Source organism: Embiotoca jacksoni, unplaced genomic scaffold (genome assembly GCF_022577435.1).
Source record: "Embiotoca jacksoni isolate LCO1_2020_lvr unplaced genomic scaffold, fEmbJac1.0.p SCAF_24, whole genome shotgun sequence".
Taxonomy (NCBI): domain Eukaryota; kingdom Metazoa; phylum Chordata; class Actinopteri; family Embiotocidae; genus Embiotoca; species Embiotoca jacksoni.
The window spans coordinates 6,150,729-6,171,367 of record NW_027185375.1 but is presented as its reverse complement, the minus strand read 5'-3'; the positions used below and the strand labels follow the sequence as shown (position 1 = coordinate 6,171,367).

Below are 20,639 nucleotides of genomic sequence, written 5' to 3'. Positions count from 1 at the left end.
GGCATCTTAGATTCTTTAAACTACCAGGCCATTTTGAAGAATTTGAAGTTTGGTAATTATTGAAGTTTCCATAAAGACACCAAGCAAACATCCAAAGCCAACCAAAGTTTCGTTCAGTAATGGTTCCTGGAATTTGTCCCTGCGTGGCCATCTCAGTCCCTGGATGTGAATCCCAAAGAAAAGTGATGAAACAGAAAAAGGATTTACAGAAAGCATCAGCAGCACGGAAACCAAAGGGTGGCTTTGGATGGCTTTGGACATGAAGATCGGTCAACTGTGTGAGAAACAACAGTAAGTGTTGGTCATAAAGGTCAAACGTTAGCACTTGATATTGACTTTGGGGGTTGAATCATTGGCCTTTTTGAAGAATTTTTTATTTGTAATACTAAGCTCATTATCTTCTATAAAGTAAAATATGCATGATTGAACTTTTTTTTTTAAAGCTTTAGCTACTTGTTTTATTACATTTTATTTTGCTATCATATGTCTTCTTGGTTAAAGGGGTAGAGTAATTCAAGTCAATTATACAACTTGCTGCTAACTTATCTATATAGCTACTGTGACTTTTTTTTTTTCAATGACCTTAATGTGCATTGAATGTGCTGAAAGATCACTAGCTGTAAAAAGGCTATTTGAGAATGTCCTTCATGGCAAGGTGGCAGTTATAGGATGCACACAGAGGGGAACTAACGCAGACTGATCTGTGCAGATTCTCGAAATAGATCAACCGAAACTGTAGGTTTTGTCTCAAATTGTTAGAATTTCAATTTTAATTTATGACAGACTTTATTTACTGCGTCTCATCGTTTGACCACCTTGGTCCCTGAATACGACCTGAATCATAAGACAAACTGTCACAATCCAATACGTTGTTCCTCAAATTGCTCATTTTGTATCATTATTAACATTTACACTATCATCGTTTCGAAATGAAAACACTGTAATGACCGTTTCTACAACACACACACACACACACACACACACACACACACACACACACACACACACACACACACACACACACACACACACACACACACACACACACACACACACACACACACACACAATGACACACAAACAATGAATGGGAAGTCTCCGCGTGTTTTTTGAGGCATTATTTAGTTTTTATAACAAATGTTTTTCTAAGCAGAGATGACCTATTATTTGGATAACAATGAAAGAAAACATTACATTTGGCCATGTTGTTATCATAGAAACAATGCAACTTTATTTCAAAGTCATCAATAAAAAAAATCAAACAGCATCAGTTTTTAGAAACACCTACCGGATAAGTGCAGAGATCCACAAAAGAGCTTCGTTTCCAATTAATGGGCAATAGACGGACCTATGGGCCAAACCGCGAGGACCCTGTGAGGGGCTATGCGGACACCGCTATGGAGTTTCCCAGTGAGTTATGGGCATGCCTTCATGATTTTTCCTCTGTACCCTGGCTTTGGTAGTAAGTCTATTTTCATGCTTTACGCAACGGGGGGACTGCATGGGTCGATGTTTAATCGCTCGCCGTGGTACGTCAAAAGGCGCGTCCGCGTTCTTGCGGGCTATCACGTTATCACTATATCCTTAGGGGAGGTAAATAAAAGCTTTTGCCAAAGCACAGCAGTGATGCAAAGTCTGGTAGGTGACTGCTCTCACCACAGGCTCAGAGCGGTTTTTTTTACACGGACTTACATGCCGGTCGGACCAGCCCGAGAGGACCGGCGCACTTGGTTGCATGAGAATTTTTTGTGTGTGGATGTGACCGGTGCTTTTAAACCGTGACGCCTGTGCTTAGGTCTGATTATTTCACAATGTTTTTAAAAGATGCGGCACCTCTTTGCGAATGTTGCAGAAAACGGGTAGAGGTAAGAGCGACTGTAATAACTCTTACTCTGATGCCTTAGTTTGTGTGCGCTACCTGTGATACACAACAGTCTCTTCATCTTGATGATGTGGGAATGCTTGCTGTGCTTCTACTATGTGGGAGAATACCGAGAGTATTTAAGCCATCTGTGGAGGTTTGTGCTGCTTTGAGTGTCAGATCAGAGGACATGTCAGATGTACTCTAATTTCTAACAGCCTCGGTGTGCTACAGAGTACAGGACATCATTTTTTTGTAACAGTTCATGGAAATAGATTGTGTAATTTCACTCTGTAGAACACTGCTATTCATTAGGCTATGCTGTTAAATTATAATCCTCTCAGTAGCCATTAATCATTAAACTATTAAACATTTTAGAGGCCAAATTACTGTCAGGTGATGCATACTGGAGTAATAATGGGCTGAATAGAAACTATTCAGTCTAAAAAAAAAAGACAGTCTTTGAAGCTAAAGTAAAGTGCTGTAAAGCACCATGTTGGTTCTGAACTTCTCTGATTGGAGCCAGGCACTAAATCTGTTGCGGCTGCAGGTTTGAATCCCACTGTATCAACAAGCTGACTCTGCAGTTACCGCCACAGTCGTCACATACTTATGTCAGCAGAAAAGAGCACAAGGTTATCAAAGGCTGACAACTATAGGGGATTCCAGCAGAGCAGAAGAGGAAGTGATGTCACACCTGTCATCTGATGGCCACTTTTTCACAACTCGACACTTTGTCATGCAGAAGACATGTTCAAATTTGGGAGGTCACACAGCATTCAAAATCATTTCATCTGTGATGTGCTTTAAAAAGTATCTCCTTATCAGCCCTCTGCGATGTTTAACTGTTACACCAAGTAGTTGGTTTAAGTTGCTCAGCCCTTTCGGTGCACTCGTTTTCACGAGTCACTTAAAATAGCACAGGCTGAAGGTGTCACCTCGTGAGCAGCCAGCCACTGTTGCACAGCATTGTGTCACATACCTGCAGTGGAGCTTGCCATTATCCAAAGTACTACCACTTGTGGACTACTGCATCCAATTTAAAATAGCAACATGGTTTTGCCAGCTGATGTTGGCAGGCAAAGCTGTTAACTTTTAGTCTGGCTACAGTCCTAGACTGCAAGGCGGACAGAGTGTGTGTGTGTGTGTGTAAGAGTGTGTATACACAGTTTAGATTAATGCATTCTCACGTAGGCAGCAGTGGAGGTGAAAAGGTTACTGATAATCCTCAAGCTGAGTCACGTATACTTATTTCACAAATGCCAGTGCATATGGAAAAGAGGCCATTTGTCCGTCCATGCTGCCATCACTTTGCCTTTAAACTCCTATATACATTGGTAATAGAGCACGGATCATAAGTATACTTTGAACCCAGGTGTTGATGGGAAATTTTGCTTGAATGAAAATTTAGAAAGACCTATCAGGGCTTGTGTAAAGCATCGTAGAGGGTCTGAAGGAGAGCACATGCACAAAGATTTCAAGTTTATGATTTGCTTTGAAGCGGACAAAAGTCTACAGATAGATTTATTAGTGTCTTAGTGAAATGGAGTAGCCACTTAACAGCCAACAAGATGAAAACAGGTCCGTATGTAGTAGGATCTATTCTGTGTGAAATGCTTTGTAATGATTTCCTGCCAATCTTATGACCTGTATTCATTACAAGTAAATAATTTTCCATCAGTCTATGAATGAATCTTTAGAAAGGCGTATGCATAGCTACCAGTGTGTCACATATCTAAAGATGCTGCACATGTGCTTGTGTCAGTGTGTTTCTTAAGATTTACCGGACTGCAAGTCTTCAGGGATTATAAGCCCTTGCTGCTACGAATGTACATGGAGCAATTAGTTGATCTGAAGTTGTCGGGCACAGTTGCAGGACTCTGTACCTACAGAGTTTACAGAAAGTGTCTGTTAAACGTAGGTTGTTATGAGTCAGATGAGAAGTTTTATAAGTACAGATTGAGCCTACGTGTCATTAACAACCTCCTGGCTGGCATTGCTAGAAGAAAAGGCATGGAGGTTAAACTGATTATACTATGACCTCTTAAAGGACCAATAATAATGTACTACTATTTTAATTTTTGATGTTATTTGTTATTACCCCTCAGTGGGAGAAAACCAACATGAATGTAATTTGAGAGGTCCGCTCAGTTACTCAGGAGCCGGAGAACTAAATGCGACCCGTATCTGCCCTGTCTGCCTGGGAAGATCATCTGTATTTTCTGTCATGCTTTTGCGTCACACATCCAGGCTGCAGTGAAAGAGCACATTCAGCATGTCGCACGGAGGAACAAGCCTGTATGCCCACATGACCCACCGGAGTAAAGTCACTCACATTGTCAAGTATATTCTTAGAGTCTGCGAGCTTTTATTTTCAGAATAAAGAATAAAGAATAAATAAAGAATAAATCGGACTCAGGTTTAAGTTATAAAAGCACCCTGTTATAAATAAAGGTCAAACATGGTCGGTCCTGCATTGTCATGGTTCCTTAGGTGACATATGCAAAAATGAAACAGATAATGCTCAGTCATGCTGAATCATACTGAGTTTACATGATTCTGCCTTAAAAATAATCAGCTGGTCTTCAGTGTGTTTGTTATTAATGGCAAGTATGTGACACCTATATACAGAAATTTGTCGTATATAATACCTATTTGTGTGTGTATAGAACATTACAGCAGATAAAACCTAACAAGGCTGATACCTGAGCATTAAAGTTTGAAGTGATGCATACTAGAAAGGCAAAGTATTCAGAGAAACTCAAAAGGTGTTCTGTCACTCTATATACGAAATACAGTCAACACCATAACACGGAGGCACGTCCATCCACGAGGCATGGTGCAGAAAGAATATAAACTCATTCAAAAAAGTGGATTTCGCAACTTTGCAATTTCGCAATTTCACAAAGAAATTAAAGGCAAACATGGGCGGGGGCCAATGCCAGCAGACGCAGCTATATGAAAGGAAGGCGTGGATATCCCGCATTTGAATGTGTGGCGTCAAGTTCAGGCGTTATTCAACAAAACGCTTTGACCTATATTATATCGCCCCCTAAAGGTTGACATGTGTGAAATCTTTTCAGAAAATATTTTTTGGGGCTCTTAATCTTCCATTGAAATTTCACCTCGGCACCATCCACGGTTTAGGCACCACAACTGTTTGTTTGGATGGAATAATAATGATAGTCAGAGCAAGAACAATAGGTTCCCCCACCGTTGGTGCTTGGACTCCTAACTGTCTTATCACAAATACATACAGTTCAGAGGGTCCCCAATCTTGTCTCCCAGCTGCTACTCACTTGTTAGTGTAACTGTTGCTCAAAGCTTTGCATTGATTTTTACTGCTGTTGTTGTGTCTGTGATGGCAGGACTGCTTGCCTTGCTGTTGATAGTGTTGGAGTTGACCCGGCCAGGCCTACCGTCCCCACTGAGGCCGATCTGCGACCTGAGGGTCCTGAACCATTTCATCAAGGAGGCACGAGACGCAGAAGTCGCTATGGTGAGAGAATAAATGTATGCATGCACTGAGAGCGTGTCGAGGTTGCTGCACAGACATGGTGGGCCTGGGATCATCCATGCTGAATGTTTCCGCACCACTAAATCAAAATACCCTAAAGATGGTCACTTTTACGCTCTTGCTTTCTTAGAAATCATGTAGAGAAGGATGCGGCCTGTCAGAGTCTGTCACTGTCCCCCAATCCACAGTCGACTTTGATGTCTGGGAGAAGAAAAATGTAAGTACAAAAGTTGAATGTTAAACAGCTAATAACAGCTTTAGACTAAACTCAGTGCTTGAGGGGTTTTTTTTCAGGGTGGACTTGTCTTGTTTATTTCTAATGGGAAAGCTGCTTACTTGCTTCCTTTAGTCTTTATTGCTCCCGTAATGAGCCTCTTCATCTCTCTCCCTCTGTTTATTTCGTTTGGCAAGGCACTGGAGCAAGCCCAGGAGGTGCAGAGTGGCCTATGGCTTTTACAGCAGGCCCTCAGCCTGCTACGGACGTCGGTCACCAACACAGCGCTGCACAGCCACATAGACAACACCATCAGAAACCTGCTCAGCATCAACGCCGTGCTGCGTAGCCTCAACATCCAGGTGAGCACGAATTCAAAAACAATGGCTCAGCAGCTGTGTTTACTTGGAGCCGTTTGGTGTTTTCATAGCAAAATAAATGCCTAAATGTATTTAACTTTCAAGGGATAGTTAACCCTTTTTTCATGTACATGCTATTTGCAATTATTTAGTTTTGCTCTACCATTACTTGTCAGGCAGTTACTAACATTTCAGTGCTAAAAGTTGATTTTTGTTAAAGAAGTGCAGCACAAAGACATTTTGATGGACTCGGTTGTTTCAGAATAAAAGCAGTGCAGTTAACAGACACCTTTAAGTACATAACACAGGTTTGTTGGGTCATCTACAGCGCATATGCATGTAAACAGTTCATCCTACCATTACTATTTTAAGTACTCATAAAGTATACTCCAAGTACATTTAAGGGCAAAAAAAGGCCTGTGTGAATACAGCCTCTATATTTCTGCTTTCTAAGATATCGTGGTCATACTTTAGGTCATGTCGAGTATCTTGGAATGAAATAATGGTGCTCTCTTTGGAAACAGAGAAACTGAGGGGTGTCATGGGACGCTCTGTAACTGTAAGCCTTTCGTGACACTGCAAAAACGGAGCCCGGATGGATAGACTAACTCAATCTGAATGAGCAGTCTGTGTCGAGGCTCCAGAGTCACTTTCAAGATGTCTCTTTGTATTCCCTTTCAGGAATATTCCCCACCAGCAAGTGCAGCGGGGCTCGAGGGAACATGGAGGGTATCCTCAGCAACAGAGCTGCTTCAAGTCCACGTCAACTTCCTGCGAGGCAAAGTACGCCTCCTTGTTCTGGACGCACAGGCTTGTCAGCAAGATGTCAGCTGATCAGCTGATCGCCCTTCTCAAGACGAAGGTAATTTGTGCTTCCAAAGGCAAGAAGAGGGAACTTGACACCGTCACCCTGCACGCTGGCTGCTTAGAAGCAGTGTAGAAAGAGAAAGATGAAGCAATCCTCACATACGAGGAGGACGCTGAAAGGAGAGGACAGTCCCAGCAAGGCTTTGGACGGACAGGAGACGACCGCACCTTGGAATGTAGATGTGACGAATGGTGAAGCACACACACTGACCAAACTGATGTCTTTTTGGAAGCACTGCTCCAATAGCTGTTCTACTGGCACTGTCTTGCACTTTGTGTGTGGATGTACTGATGTGTGGGTGAGTGAAGCCCGAGTGTTTCAATGTGCATGTAATGTTTGACCCAATGCACTCATCTCTGCAGAGTGAATTGTGGAGTGCAAAACCCAGAAAATATTGATTGCACCTGGAAACTGGAGGACTGTGGGGTTGCAACAGGGCATCCATTTTAAATACCACTGCAAAGAAGATAAAATGAATATGGCCTCACTCCACAAGCCTTTAATATTTTTCAACCATGCCTCACAGAAACATTATTCTTTTTTTTCAGTGAGTATTTTAATATTTTTTTTAAGGTGTGTAATTACTATTTATACAGATTTTCTACTTATAAGCTCCAGTCTCAGAGTTAGTGTCTAGCCATTTGTTTTGTTCTTTTGTGTAACACTGAACATTTTTTATAAAGATTGTATGCACCTGACGAGCTGCTTCACACTGAATGTTCTTTCCTAATAACAGAACGGAGGCCTAGAAAGTCGACCTGAGGTTCGGTTACAGCGAGCAAGGGAGTGAGAGGTCAGCATGGGGAGTTACATGAGAACTGTGAAGCTGTTTTGTCATTATCTCTGTTGTTGTTTCTGCCGAACCAAAAGGCACCAAGTCTCTACGCACTGATAGCCAGACGGCCTGGAAAAATGTTCAATTAACATCCTGTGGGGCTGAAATTGCAAATAGTTTTGCAGAACCCGACGCTACCACTGTCTCCTCCCTCTCTCTATTGTTTGTCATCAAACAGCAATCAAGCAAGCAGTTAGTCCTGGGAACTTTGAGGCTTTCTGTAAAATAGATGCTCAACTATTTCACATCAGTTAAGTGTTCTTCCTTGTTTTTTCCCGTAATTTTATATCTTGTTGTGCACGTGCAAGATGTTTTTAAGGATGTTTCTACGTTTTCTTTCCTGTTGTTTGTGTTGTTTTTGTCCCATCACTGTATAATTCACTATTTAAATCCAAAATATTGTTCTTGGATAAAGAGAGGATAGTTGGAAACACAACAAGGGGAAGTCTGTCCATTTCATTAATTATCTGTCCTTTTCAGGTCAGTGGCGTTATAAGCAAGCGTGTGCAGTTCAGATGCTGACGACAAGCTGTTATCGCAGATCTCACTGGTTTACATACATCCTGATCAAATTTAACTGCTTATCACAGAGGTGAAATTTAAAGAATACATTCCAGCAAGTTTTATTTGTGTCCACAAATCAAATACATCATCCTCCACTACATCCATTTACCAAAATAACCACCAGCTGCAGTTCAATGAAATGAAACCCCAGATCAGTAGATTTTGGGTCTCGCTGACCCCCAGCTGAACTCATACTGGAAACAATTTGCAAATACATTGTTGTGACATGGTGCCATAGAAATTTGGCTGCCAAAGAATAACATCCTGCCATGCTTATTGTAGCTCCCTACTGACATCTAGTGGACATTTCTAACAACAACACCTGCTTGAAATTCAAACTCAGGATTTCTCAGCTTTCTTCTTTTTTGAATCTTTAAAACAAAACTGTAAACACTCAGAACGGTGGACCTTAAATTTAACTCCATTTTTAGGCTAATATTTGGCACAGCCATGTTTACATGTATTGAATGACACTGAAATTTCACCTGGCGATTACCACTGCAGCTCCAAGGCATGCAAACTTGAACAAAACGGACACAAAACATGATAAAAGTTGGTGAACTAAAGTTGTCCATTTGAGAGAATTCCAACATGATTGACACAGAAAACACACTGTACACCAGTGAGCTCCGTCCTGCAGTCCTCTGCTGTAGCTACCTACTGACATCTAGTGGACATTTCTGACAACAACACCTGCTTGAAATTCAAACTCAGGATTTCACCTGGGAGTTATTTTCATTAGAAACTACATTTTCACGTAATTTTGGTCTGTTATGACAAGATTTATTTAAAAATGAAATAAAAATAATAATCACAAAACACTGGTAGAACAAAGATGATAGTGAATGCATTTGGACTGCAATTTTTGTCATCCTACCATAGTTATTTTTTATCCAGCTGCCAGCTGCAGGGACAGGTCATCATTACTCCTATCAGTTCTTTCAAATTACAAAGAAAATGTTTTAAATGTAATTGTCATTTAAAAAAAAAAAAAATTCCAAACAGAATTCATATTGTTTCATCAGCAGCAACAGTAATGTTTACAGCAGCAAAGTCACAATAAACTCAGTAATATCTCCCCGGAAAGCAATCTGAAAATGTCAATAAACTATATCGATGGCATCGAGACACCGAGTGACGTTTGGAGATCATGAAGAACACAGACATCAGTCACTGTCAGTTATGCACTAATTTGCTGATTTTTCTCAGTTTGATGACTTTTGAAAACTGGATAAGACAAACTGACATCTGATCACATCACGTTGGGCTTCAGGAAATGGTGGTGGGACTTTTTCATTATTTTTCAGAATCTCACAGACCAAAGAATGAACGAATTAGAAACCGATCAACAGAGTAATTGGGAATATAAATAACCAGTTAAAGTCATTTCATAAAAGGGAAATATTAGATCAAACTGCATCATAAACATACCTTTATTCATTATTAACAGCATTGACTTACAATCCTAACGCTGCTGTGAAGGCAGCAACTGGCAGCCTGTCACGATAACCGGACTATTGGCACCGGTTTAGAAACAAAACAGTTCTGACAGCAAGAAAATCGAGCTGCTTAAACCGAGCTGGCCTCATTAGTGTCATTCAGTCATGAAGCTCTCCCCACGCTGACCAGGGGAAACATCAACACGATGTTTAATGTCTGTTATCCTGCTGCAGACTGCATCTTCTAATGTATAATGGTGATCTAACACAATGGTGATCTCTGCGTGCAGAATCACACTTACAGCTGCTGAGAGCCCTCTTAACTAAGGCGTAGGGAAAAATACACCGCTGTGCTTTGGGAAACCTTTCCATTACTCCGACGGAAACAGGAAGTTACGTCATCATCATGTTTAATCAGCACCACTGCTTTAATCACCTGCTGGTAGGTGGAATAAAAACATGCGTGTACAACATGTTTAACACGTGTTGCAACGTGTAACATGGGGAAAATATGTGGAGAACATTTCTACATGAGCTTCAAACATTACGCCATGAAAATGTTCCAAAACCACGTTATCTTTAAGGCAATGTACATGGACCCACTTCTGGCCTCCTTAATATGAGAGAGTGGATTAAAAGGTTACAAAACTGCTCCTGGAGAAGAGTGAAGCTGTAACCTTTGTGAGGAAGCACTCCAAGTTTCATCGCTTGATCAAAATCAGAACCTTAGTTACTCGTGCTTTTGTGAGCTGCGGTCTGGTTGTGTCGGTGATTTCTCTGTGGACATGATCAGAGGAAACACATCAAATTTTGTGTCAATCTCAAATCGGCAACGGAGACCCTTCAAATGCTTCAGGAAGGCTGTGGCAATGAGCCAATGAGCCCTCTGTTCCAGTTTGTGGTTCTTGGAGAAATCGTCGATTCGTCGGACCGGTGATCACAAAAACGTGTGTAACAGGTGCTGATGTTGATCAAGTGATGAAACTTGGAATACTTATTCACAAAGGTTATAGCTTGTCACTTCTCCAGAAATGGTGCTCTGCACTTGAGACATTCAAAGCCAGATAAGATTGTTCTCTTTATTTAGTCACTTAAGTACTAACATGCTGACCAAACCACATACAAAATGAATGAAATAATGAAATAAACATGCAAATATCTGACATCGCACACAGAAACAAAAACCAACAACATTTTCATCGTGTACATCAGAACAATATAATCGGTATTTTTGTACTTATTCTTTTGTGTTATTCGTACTTTTCTCACTTTATATTCTTACTTGTTTTTCTCTTACCGTTTAGTTTTAAAATTATTGCGACAAATTGCTTGTATGTAAAAACTAATAAAAATTGTTTTAAAAATCTGCTGCCACATACATGTTTTTCAGTAAGACTATAATGGCATGAATAGGTTGAATAACAAAAAAAACATTTAAAATTCACTAATAGCATATGACTTCTATTAAACATGTTAAATGTCAAAACAGGGAAAGCTGAGCAACAACTACAGTGATTTACTTGTTTCCTTATTTTTAAGCCACAAAGGTTAAATATCAGAAGAGAAGCATGTGTCCTTCCAAACACTAAAAGTAAGTGAGGAGGATTATTAGTCTCCTTTGATTCTGAATGTCTCTTCCAGACTTTTTTCTGCCTCCTTGTTCGTGATCTTTTTCCAAGCAGCAGGAATATCAGCAGGTTTTGCATCATATGCTTTGGCAAAGTCATCGTTGTACTTTGTCATCACATATTTCCAATAGTCTGATGCCTGATAGCTCACATCTGGACCAATATTCCAGTCTGGATAAATTTTCCTGTACTCCTTATAAGGATGCCATTCATTGTTTGTAGCACTGCTGCGAAAATGAACGTCACTGGCCACACTGGACGAGCATATGTCGGTGGAAAGTTTTCCTGTGAAGAGGTACCTATATCTCCCCAGACCCTCCGGCCGATGCAGAGTCGCCCAGTGCTGATCATGGTCTTTTGATCCTGCATCACAGGGCGATGCACAGAATGGACACTGTTTGCCACAACCAACAACTCTGGTGAAAAGCTCATTCTCAGGCTGCACACTGAGATATTTTAGTTTCATTTCAATGTCTGATTTTTTGAACTTCTCTCTAAGATCTTCTGCCATGTCGACCACAGACACTTTGAGACACTTAGCAAACTGTTCCTGGTCAGCTTTGTTCAGGATCATGAAATTACCAAGAGCATCCTGGGAAATGACCAGTTTATCACCAAGTTCTCTGCAGATATCTTCAACAAATGTCTTCAAGTCAGAGCTATTTCCTGTTTTGGCCTTATTGATTGCGTCATTTATTCTGCTGATACATGTCTTGAGATGTTGGTCCTCAAACTTAAACATTGTAGAGCCGCTTGAAAACGTTTTCTTTATTTGTTCAAGTGTCCATTTCTTTGCATAACTCTCATAAGAGCGACTGTAGCTCTGATAGCCTTCAAATTTATTCTTTGAAAGTAGATCCAGTAAAAGTGAATACTGGAAGGAGGATCGTAAGCTGAACATCTGGATTGTCAGCATTTCATCAACGATATCAGTTCCCAGGTGACGGTTGACAAAGTCTTCAACAGCCGGCTTCAAGCATTGGTTGGTGAATTCTTCTGCCTTCTTCTGGCACTGGTCTCGTTCCTGGAACACATCTTTGAAATCAGCACAAAACTTGTCCTTGTTTTTAATCAGACATCTGTAGGGATCATTTACTTGTATGAAATCTTCATGCATTTTCTGGAAATGTCTGGCTGCGAATCCACAGATGTGCTGTTTCAGAGAAACCTCAAACTTGATGTCCGTCTTAAGATCTTGATTGTTGTGCAGCTTTGCATCAATCATGTGTAGGATCTCCTGGATGTAAGTGTCATGGTAATTGTTTTTTCTTTCCATTCTTTCAGCTACAAACTGAGTGCACGCATCTATGATGCTGTCAGACATTTCTTGCACAGCCATTGTGTGACTTTTAAGGTTGAAGGAACTGATCACTTTGTCTGTAAACCGTTTGAAGACTCCTGTAGCTGCATATTTGAAAGGCTGTATTCCACAATCTTTCAGCGTCTTTTCATCTAATAATTGACATGCATGACTCCCCTTATGTCCCACATTCGATCTCAAGCATCTGGATACGCTGATGAAGACATCTGTCGTCTTTTGTTCATAAAAAGACAGTTTCTTCAGTGTTTCACTCCACATCTTGTTAAATTCTTTGTCCAGCTCTGTGTCTGTCATTTGGACCTTTTTCTTTCGACATTGATCAATTAAGTCACACACTGCTTTTTCAATCTCTTTTTTATGAGTCTCCTTGATTCTGTCAATTTCTGTCATTCCCTGTCTGATGTCTGCTGCTGTTGTGAGCTGGTTAAAGACAGATCTCTCCATTTCTTTTCGAAGTGTCTTTGCGCTGTTTGAGAAGTCCTCTTTGTGTCCTTCGACAAGATAGACATGACCTTCTGTTTGCTTGAAGTATTCCGTGAGATTTTGTTGAAGTTTTGTCTCCTTTGACGACAGCAATTCAGAGGCTTCAATTTTCAAACTTGTGAGAAGTTCACTCATGTCAGATGTTTCAGAATTTGCAGCAACTGTACCAAAATTGGAAATCTTTGTTTCTGCATCGGTCACCCAGGTGTACATTTCTTTTTTGAATTCCCATTCCCATTTGTTGAATTCAGTGCAGAGCTTCATGTATGCGTCAGCTACAAGGCTGTTTCTGAAGCTGAAGATGAAGTTTTCGTGCTTCACTGCATTCCACAGACTCGTCATCCACTCTTTAAACTCCATGATATTATTAGCAGATGACTCACAACGTCCCAGTAGCTGGATGATGTTTTTCTTCAGATCATACACAACCTCGCTGTATCCTGTATTGACTGGTGCCATTGGTGGGTTTCCATTCCAGAGTCCAGGAATGTACCAGTTCCCGGTGTCTGGATTGTACTCCATCACATCAGTGAACTTCTTGTTCTCCTCTTTCTTTTCCATTTTGGCTGCAGCCTGGGTCATCTCATTCAGCTGTTCCAAGAACAGGTTCCTGTCTCGTAAGTTCTTCTCATGGGCAGAAACATCGGACACGTTCTGGTGGACAAATTGACATATAGGATGCTTGCCGACCTCCTTCATCCTGAGAAAAGCATGCACAACTATCTGTAGGATGTCCTTCATTTCTGTTGAATTCTCCATTGCAATATTGATAATGGTGATATCACTCAAGCCCACAACAAGAGTTGCAAGCTCATTGTCATGCTCATGGCTGTTGTCCAGTTGTGCGAGCTCTGGTGACTTCAAGCCCTCAGTGTCAATGATCACCATGAAGTCACAGTTGAGAAGTCTTTTGACGTCTTCATTGATTTTGATGAGCAGCATGAAGGCACCTCGAGTGCATCGACCACTGCTGACTGCAAACTGCACTCCAAACATGGTGTTGAGGAGAGTGGACTTTCCTGTGCTCTGAACTCCGAGAACTGTGACCACCAGAATCTTGTTCTTTGGAGAGACCAAGTCACTGAGCTGAGAGAGAACATCACTCACCCATCTGAGAGGTATGTTGGAAGCATCTCCATCCACAAGCTCAACAGGAAATCCATCAAGCAACAGTTGTGCACACAGTTTGGGCAGATGCTGTAATTGTCGACGTGATTCCTGTGTTTCTGGAAGGCACAGTGAAGCTTCGTAGATCTGACCCATTTCTCTGAAGAAGTGTTCAGTCCCCAGTGAGCTGTTGGAAAGTTGTCTGTCTATTTCCTTGATCTCCTCTTTGTTCTCAGAATTCTTGCACTTTTCTTTGTACTGCTCCCTGAGTCCAGACAGTTTAATACGAGACACGTTGTCGAGGTTCATTCGCATCCATTTCAGGAAGTAACACCTCTCTATCCCTTGGCTTGATATTGCTGCAATGAAGCGTGTCATGGCCGTCGATATGTCATAAGAGTTCTGCTTCTCCCGAAGTTTGGATTTCTGTATCTGGAGATCACTTTTGTAATTTTCTATGTTTTCTGAACCAAGTTTTCGAAGCCGAAACTCTTCCTTCTCTAAGCGAGTCAGTTCCTTCCATATTTCGCCTTGTAAGGGAAGCTGATCTTCTTTGTATTTAAGGATGTCCTGAATTTCTGCAATGATGGCGTCTGCATTTTGTTTGCCAGCCTGACACTCTGGAGAATCTTCATCAACCGAGATTCCAAACTCACGGGCAACAACAACCATCTGCTCTACTGACATCTTCATTTCTGACTTTTCAACCACATCATTGACTGTTTTTCTCAAACTTTTGACAAAGTCTGCATCATTTATCTGTTTCGTCTTTATAATGATGTTGTCTTTTGACAACCCCAACTTAGTTGCTATTTTTTCTAAAGCATCGAAACTGAAGTTCTTGCTCTGATGGTTGCCCACCAAGAAGATCTTTCCCTTGTGTTGTTGCTTGGTCAGGAGTTTGCACCCAGATTTCAGATCATCAAAAAACACAAAAACTGCTGCAGATGTCTGACACAGAAAGGAGTATTGTGTTTCAAACGAAGCAATGTCTCCACGAAGATTTGCCACAGCCACTGGCTGACTGAAAACATCCATGTTTCTGTTTCCACAAGGAAGGTACCAAGTGATTTCAGTCACTCCATTGGATATTCTTCTCGGACTGTCACCACAGTCCATGTTGTGGTGAACGAAGGTGTCATGGTACTGCTGAGAGTTGCTCAGAAGCTTATTGAGTATCTCCGACTTGGACAAGGAGCACTCACCCAGTCTCACAAAAGAAACCATTGGAAGCTCAGAGACAACAATTCTTTCTTCAGTAAAGCCTTTCGATTCAGACAGATTCGGAGGTCTGTACTTCTTAACAATGTCTCTCATGGCCCACAGCATGAGTGTGCAATGGTTTGTGTCACAATTAGGAAGCAGCAGAGGGACAGAAAACTGACACAAAGACATTTTGAGTGCCAATTCCTGCTGTACAAAACCATCAGAACACAGAAAGAGAGCAGTGATTATGTCGAGAGGGTTTAGCATGTCACCTGAGTTTTGGCTGATGACCAGATTTTTGAGATCTAACATTGTAATCTTTGATGCATCATCACACCTTGACTCACATACAGATGTACACTTCAAATTCCTAGCTGTCACATTACCCATCATCAATTTCTTCAGAAAATACCATGGAAGGTCTGATTTACACTTGGCAGGTTCATCAGTAGTGGTCTTCTCATCAATCTCCAGTATTTTGCTGAGTGATAGCCTCTCTGTGTCATACTGCTTCAACCCTAGATCCTCCAATATGCTTTCCAGTAGTGTCTCTGTAGATATAAAAAAAAAAAATGGTTATTGATATCATGATTTTATTTTTTTATGTAGTAAAGCATCCAAACTTAAATTCTGCAGGTAGGTTCACACTATACGAGTGAAGTACAGGTCAGTGTAGTGATAGATAAAAAAAAAAAAAAAAAAAGCAGTAGACAAGGAGTGCTGAGGTGTCCCTTTATACAGAATAAATGGAAAAGGCACGGGCAAAGAAGTCCACAATGCTAAACAGTTTGAAGTTTCCACTGCAGAGTCAAGTTTAGTTTTGATTTCTTTGTCAGATTAAATTACAATTACATACTTTGTCTTGTCCTCTCTGCATGTGCTACTGCGGCTAATGTTTTTTTCTTTTCTTCCCATTCTTTTTCTGGATGAAGAAAACCTGCCTCAACTTTGTGTATTTGGTCCGAAAGTCTGAACAATTCAAAACGTGTTTTCAAATCACAAACAATCTCAAATCTGGTTCAGTTTGATCCAGACTGAGACCACCACTTTTGGTAGTTTTAGCCTTTCTTTGGGAGCTGATTGTTGATAAGAGGTGAGGAGGTAACAGGAGGTCAAATTTAGACCTTTTACTTTTTTTTCTGTTTTATTCCCATCGTTTTTGTAATCCGTTCGCTTTGTTGGGTATCAGATATTGTAGGTTAAACCTCTAGCTTGTTTGACAAAGTTTGTGGCTTTGGCTCCTTGAATTTTTTTTTTTTTTTTTTCATGGTAGTGTTTCTCTTACTTGTTTTGGCAGATGTGACAGCTGGCTTGCTTATTCTTCCATTTTTCAGTTGTGCAGAAACATGAAGGGAGTAACACATCCCGGGCCTCAGGCTGCTGAAAGTCACACTGTTTGTGTCTGTTGTCTCCTCATGTACAGTTTCTCCCTCACAGCAACAGGTCACAGTGTAGTTCACCACTTCACCAGCAGGAGTGTCCCAATGAGGAGACAGTGACTCACTGCTGATATCAGAGACTGTTATCGCCACAGGAGGAACAGGCTCTGTGAGAATAATAGAAAAAATGTTTCATGCACTCAAATTTCAAACAGATTAACTTCTCAACTTAAAAGGGCTATTTGACTGTCAAACATAAAAAGTGCGATACACAGCAAAACTTCAAAACCTATAGCGCAATTTCTCCAAAGTCATTTTGTTATAACAAACTCAAATACCTCAGTGTAAGAAGTATAATTATGTTTGTTAAAATCAGGAGAAAACATTTTGTGACGTCAATGACTATTCACCCAACTAAAGCCTGCACTGGTTAATCAAGCTTTCATTCAATCATCAGATTTTTATATCAAATGACTTACCTGTGAAGACAGTTACAGAGGCAGCTTTGCTTTGATTTCCGTTTTCTTCAATCCTTGTGATGCTGAAGGTATACTCAGTCCCAGGATTCAGTCCCTCAACATATACAGCGCTGCAGTCATCAACGATCACTCTGTCTCTATGTTTGTCACTGGTGTAATCTATATGAAGTTTACACTTAACAGAGGTAACAATGGGTGCTAAACCAAAAGAAACCATGTTAGTGCCAGCATAGAGAACTGCTACCTCTCCAGGTGGAGGAACAACTGTTAGGAGAGAAGAGAAATCTCATTCACAATGTGTACAGCGTGTTTTCAGTCCTGAAAATATCTACAATATCGTGACACTTTTAGGGATGTTTTTATTCCATTCATTTCAACTGTTGATCTCTTAAGGCTGCAGTTCTACATGTGCATCAGACACACTTACAGTCAGACCTCGATGCTGTAGTAGATTCTCCTTCATAAGGAACACCGATGGTATCCACTGAATCAAAGAACTCCTCGATGAATGAGAAATATATGCATTAATGAATCCATTCATAAAATCAATTTTAATATGTATTTGACATGTTATCTTATTATCTGGTTCCATTAACCATGAGTTTGTTTACCTCTTCGTCCTCTGAACTATCCATTGTGGATACACGATCAGTCATCCCACACTCTTTAAACTGCTTCTCACTAAAAAAAAAAAAAAAAAAAAAAAAAACAGGAGAAGATTTTAAATCCAGAAAACTGACAGCCACAGATAGACCAGTATAAATGAACAATAATCAGCGAGATAAAAACAAAAGAAAAGAAAATCTGCTGATTCATGCTTGAATAAACAACTGAATAGTGACCTACCTTTATGAATTTTACATGTAAACAAAACATCATTCTTTATCCAGGAGTTTGTATCGACAGTAGACTTCAGTATTTGTAATATATAGCACAAGGTTTAGCTTGAAAATCCAGCCCCGCACTCTCCGGTAGATGTCACTAATACTTCAGCCTTCTCTTTTTATCTGCTGGATGTAGTTACTTTAACTTCTGAGAAACAGTGCATGATTAACTAGGCTGACTAAAAACAAAACTTAATGCTCTGTTTATAGATGCAAGGAAGCCGAACTGCTACGAACTGCACACTGCAGTCAGGAGTACTTGGGTGCAAAGGACACTAAAAGGTGCATCTCAGCCTGTAGATGAGAACTGCTTGACCTGGATGCCCCCTGTTTGTTTTGTCTTTCTTTCCAATTTTATACTGTAAAAGGATTAAAGTTGGAATTAAAGAAATATTAAATAAAGCATTAAGTTACCACTGGAGGGAGTAACACATCCCGGGCCTCTGGCTGCTGAAAGTCACACTGTTTGTGTCTGTTGTCTCCTCTTGTACAGTTTCTCCCTCACAGCAACAGGTCACAGTGTTGTTCACCACTTCACCAGCAGGAGTGTCCCACTGCAGAGACAGTGACTCACTGCTGATATCAGAGACTGTTCTCGCCACAGGAGGAACAGGCTCTGAGAATAATAGAAAAAAAATGTCATGCATTCAAATTTTAAACAGATTAACTTGTCTCTAAATTTGTCAACTTAAAAGGGCTATTCAACCGTCAAACATAAAAAGTGCGACAGACAGCAAAACCTCAAAACCTATTTGTCTAAAGTCATTTTGTCATAGCAAACTCAAATACCTCAGTGTAAGAAGTATAATTATGTTTGTTAAAATCAGGAGAAAACATTTTGTGACGTCAATGACTATTCACCCAACTAAAGCCTGCACTGGTTAATCAAGCTTTCATTCAATCATCAGATTTTTATATCAGACTTACCTGTGAAGACAGTTACAGAGGCAGCTTTGCTTTGATTTCCGTTTTCTTCAATCCTTGTGATGCTGAAGGTATACTCAGTCCCAGGATTCAGTCCCTCAACATCTACAGCGCTGCAGTCTTCAACGATCACTCTGTCTCTGTGTTTGTCACTGGTGTAATCTATATGAAGTTTACACTTAACAGAGGTAACAATGGGTGCTAAACCAAAAGAAACCGTGTTAGTGCCAGCATAGAGAACTGCTACCTCTCCAGGTGGAGGAACATCTGTTAGGAGAGAAGAGAAATCTCATTCACAATGTGTACAGCATGTTTTCAGTCCTGAAAATATCTACAATATCGTGACACTTTTAGGGACGTTTTTATTCCATTCATTTCAACTGTTGATCTCTTAAGGCTGCAGTTCTACATGTGCATCAGACACACTTACAGTCAGACCTCGATGCTGTAGTAGATTCTCCTTCATAAGGAACACCGATGGTATCCACTGAATCAAAGAACTCCTCGATGAATGAGAAATATATGCATTAATGAATCCATTCATAAAATCAATTTTAATATGTATTTGACATGTTATCTTATTATCTGGTTCCATTAACCATGAGTTTGTTTACCTCTTCGTCCTCTGAACTATCCATTGTGGATACACGATCAGTCATCCCACACTCTTTAAACTGCTTCTCACTAAAAAAGAAAAAAACAGAAAAAAACAGGAGATGATTTTAAATCCAGAAAACTGACAGCCACAGATAGACCACAGTGTAAATGAACAATAATCAGTGATAAAAACAAAAGAAAAGAAAATCTGCTGATTCATGCTTGAATAAACAATCAAATAGTGACCTACCTTTATGAATTTTACACGTAAACAAAACATCATTCTTTATCCAGGAGTTTGTATCGACAGTAGACTTCAGTATTTGCAATATATAGCACAAGGTTTAGCTTGAAAATCCAGCCCCGCACCCTGCGGTAAAGTTCATACTGTAATACTTCAACCTTCTCATTTTAATTGCTGGGTGTCGTTACTTTCACTTCTGAGAAACAGTGCATGATTAACTAGGCTGACTAAAAACGAAACTTAATTCTCTGTTTATAGATGCAAGGAAGCCTAACTGCTACGAACTGCACACTGCAGTCAGGAGTACTTGGATGCAAAGGACACTAAAATGTGCATCTCAGCCTGTAGATGAGAACTGCGTGACCTGGATGCTCCCTGTTTGTTTTGTCTTTCTTTCCAATTTTATACTGTAAAAGGATTAAAGTTGGAATTAAAGAAATATTAAATAAAGCATTGAGTTACCACTGGAGGGAGTAACACATCCCGAGCATTAGGCTGTTGAAAGTCACACTGTTTGTGTCTGTTGTCTGCTTTTGTAAAGTTTCTCCCTCACAGCAACAGGTCACAGTGTTGTTCACCACTTCACCAGCAGGAGTGTCCCACTGCAGAGACAGTGACCCACTGCTGATATCAGAGACTGTTCTCGCCACAGGAGGAACAGGCTCTGTGAGAATAACAGAAAAAATGTTTCATGCACTCAAATTTTAAACAGATCAACTTCTCAACTTAA

The 20,639-nt window shown here is 40.4% G+C and overlaps 2 protein-coding genes across 3 annotated transcripts; one reads left to right on the top strand and one right to left on the bottom strand.

Moving 5' to 3' along the window:
* Positions 1–1,331: 1,331 nt before the first annotated feature.
* epoa (erythropoietin a) lies at positions 1,332–10,067 on the top strand. Of its 2 annotated transcripts, none has more exons than XM_069159206.1 (5): positions 1,332–1,410; positions 5,230–5,360; positions 5,509–5,595; positions 5,790–5,954; positions 6,633–10,067. In XM_069159206.1, the coding sequence occupies exons 1-5, from the start codon at positions 1,332–1,334 to the stop codon at positions 6,783–6,785; spliced, it is 615 nt and encodes a 204-aa protein (XP_069015307.1). In that variant the 3' UTR covers positions 6,786–10,067. The 2 variants fall into 2 exon arrangements, with proteins under 2 accessions (XP_069015307.1, XP_069015308.1); XM_069159207.1 differs by lacking the exon at positions 1,332–1,410 and adding an exon at positions 1,765–1,865.
* Positions 10,062–19,997, bottom strand: LOC138203825 (interferon-induced very large GTPase 1-like). Its single transcript, XM_069158815.1, has 10 exons — positions 19,916–19,997; positions 19,683–19,752; positions 19,499–19,568; positions 19,072–19,335; positions 18,559–18,760; positions 17,872–17,941; positions 17,688–17,757; positions 17,261–17,524; positions 16,688–16,948; positions 10,062–15,953 (listed from the first exon to the last, which is right to left on the bottom strand). Exons 2-10 carry the CDS (start codon positions 19,725–19,727, stop codon positions 11,266–11,268), a joined length of 5,934 nt encoding a protein of 1,977 aa, XP_069014916.1. The 5' UTR covers positions 19,728–19,752; positions 19,916–19,997; the 3' UTR covers positions 10,062–11,265.
* Between the last annotated feature and the right edge of the window lie 642 nt (positions 19,998–20,639).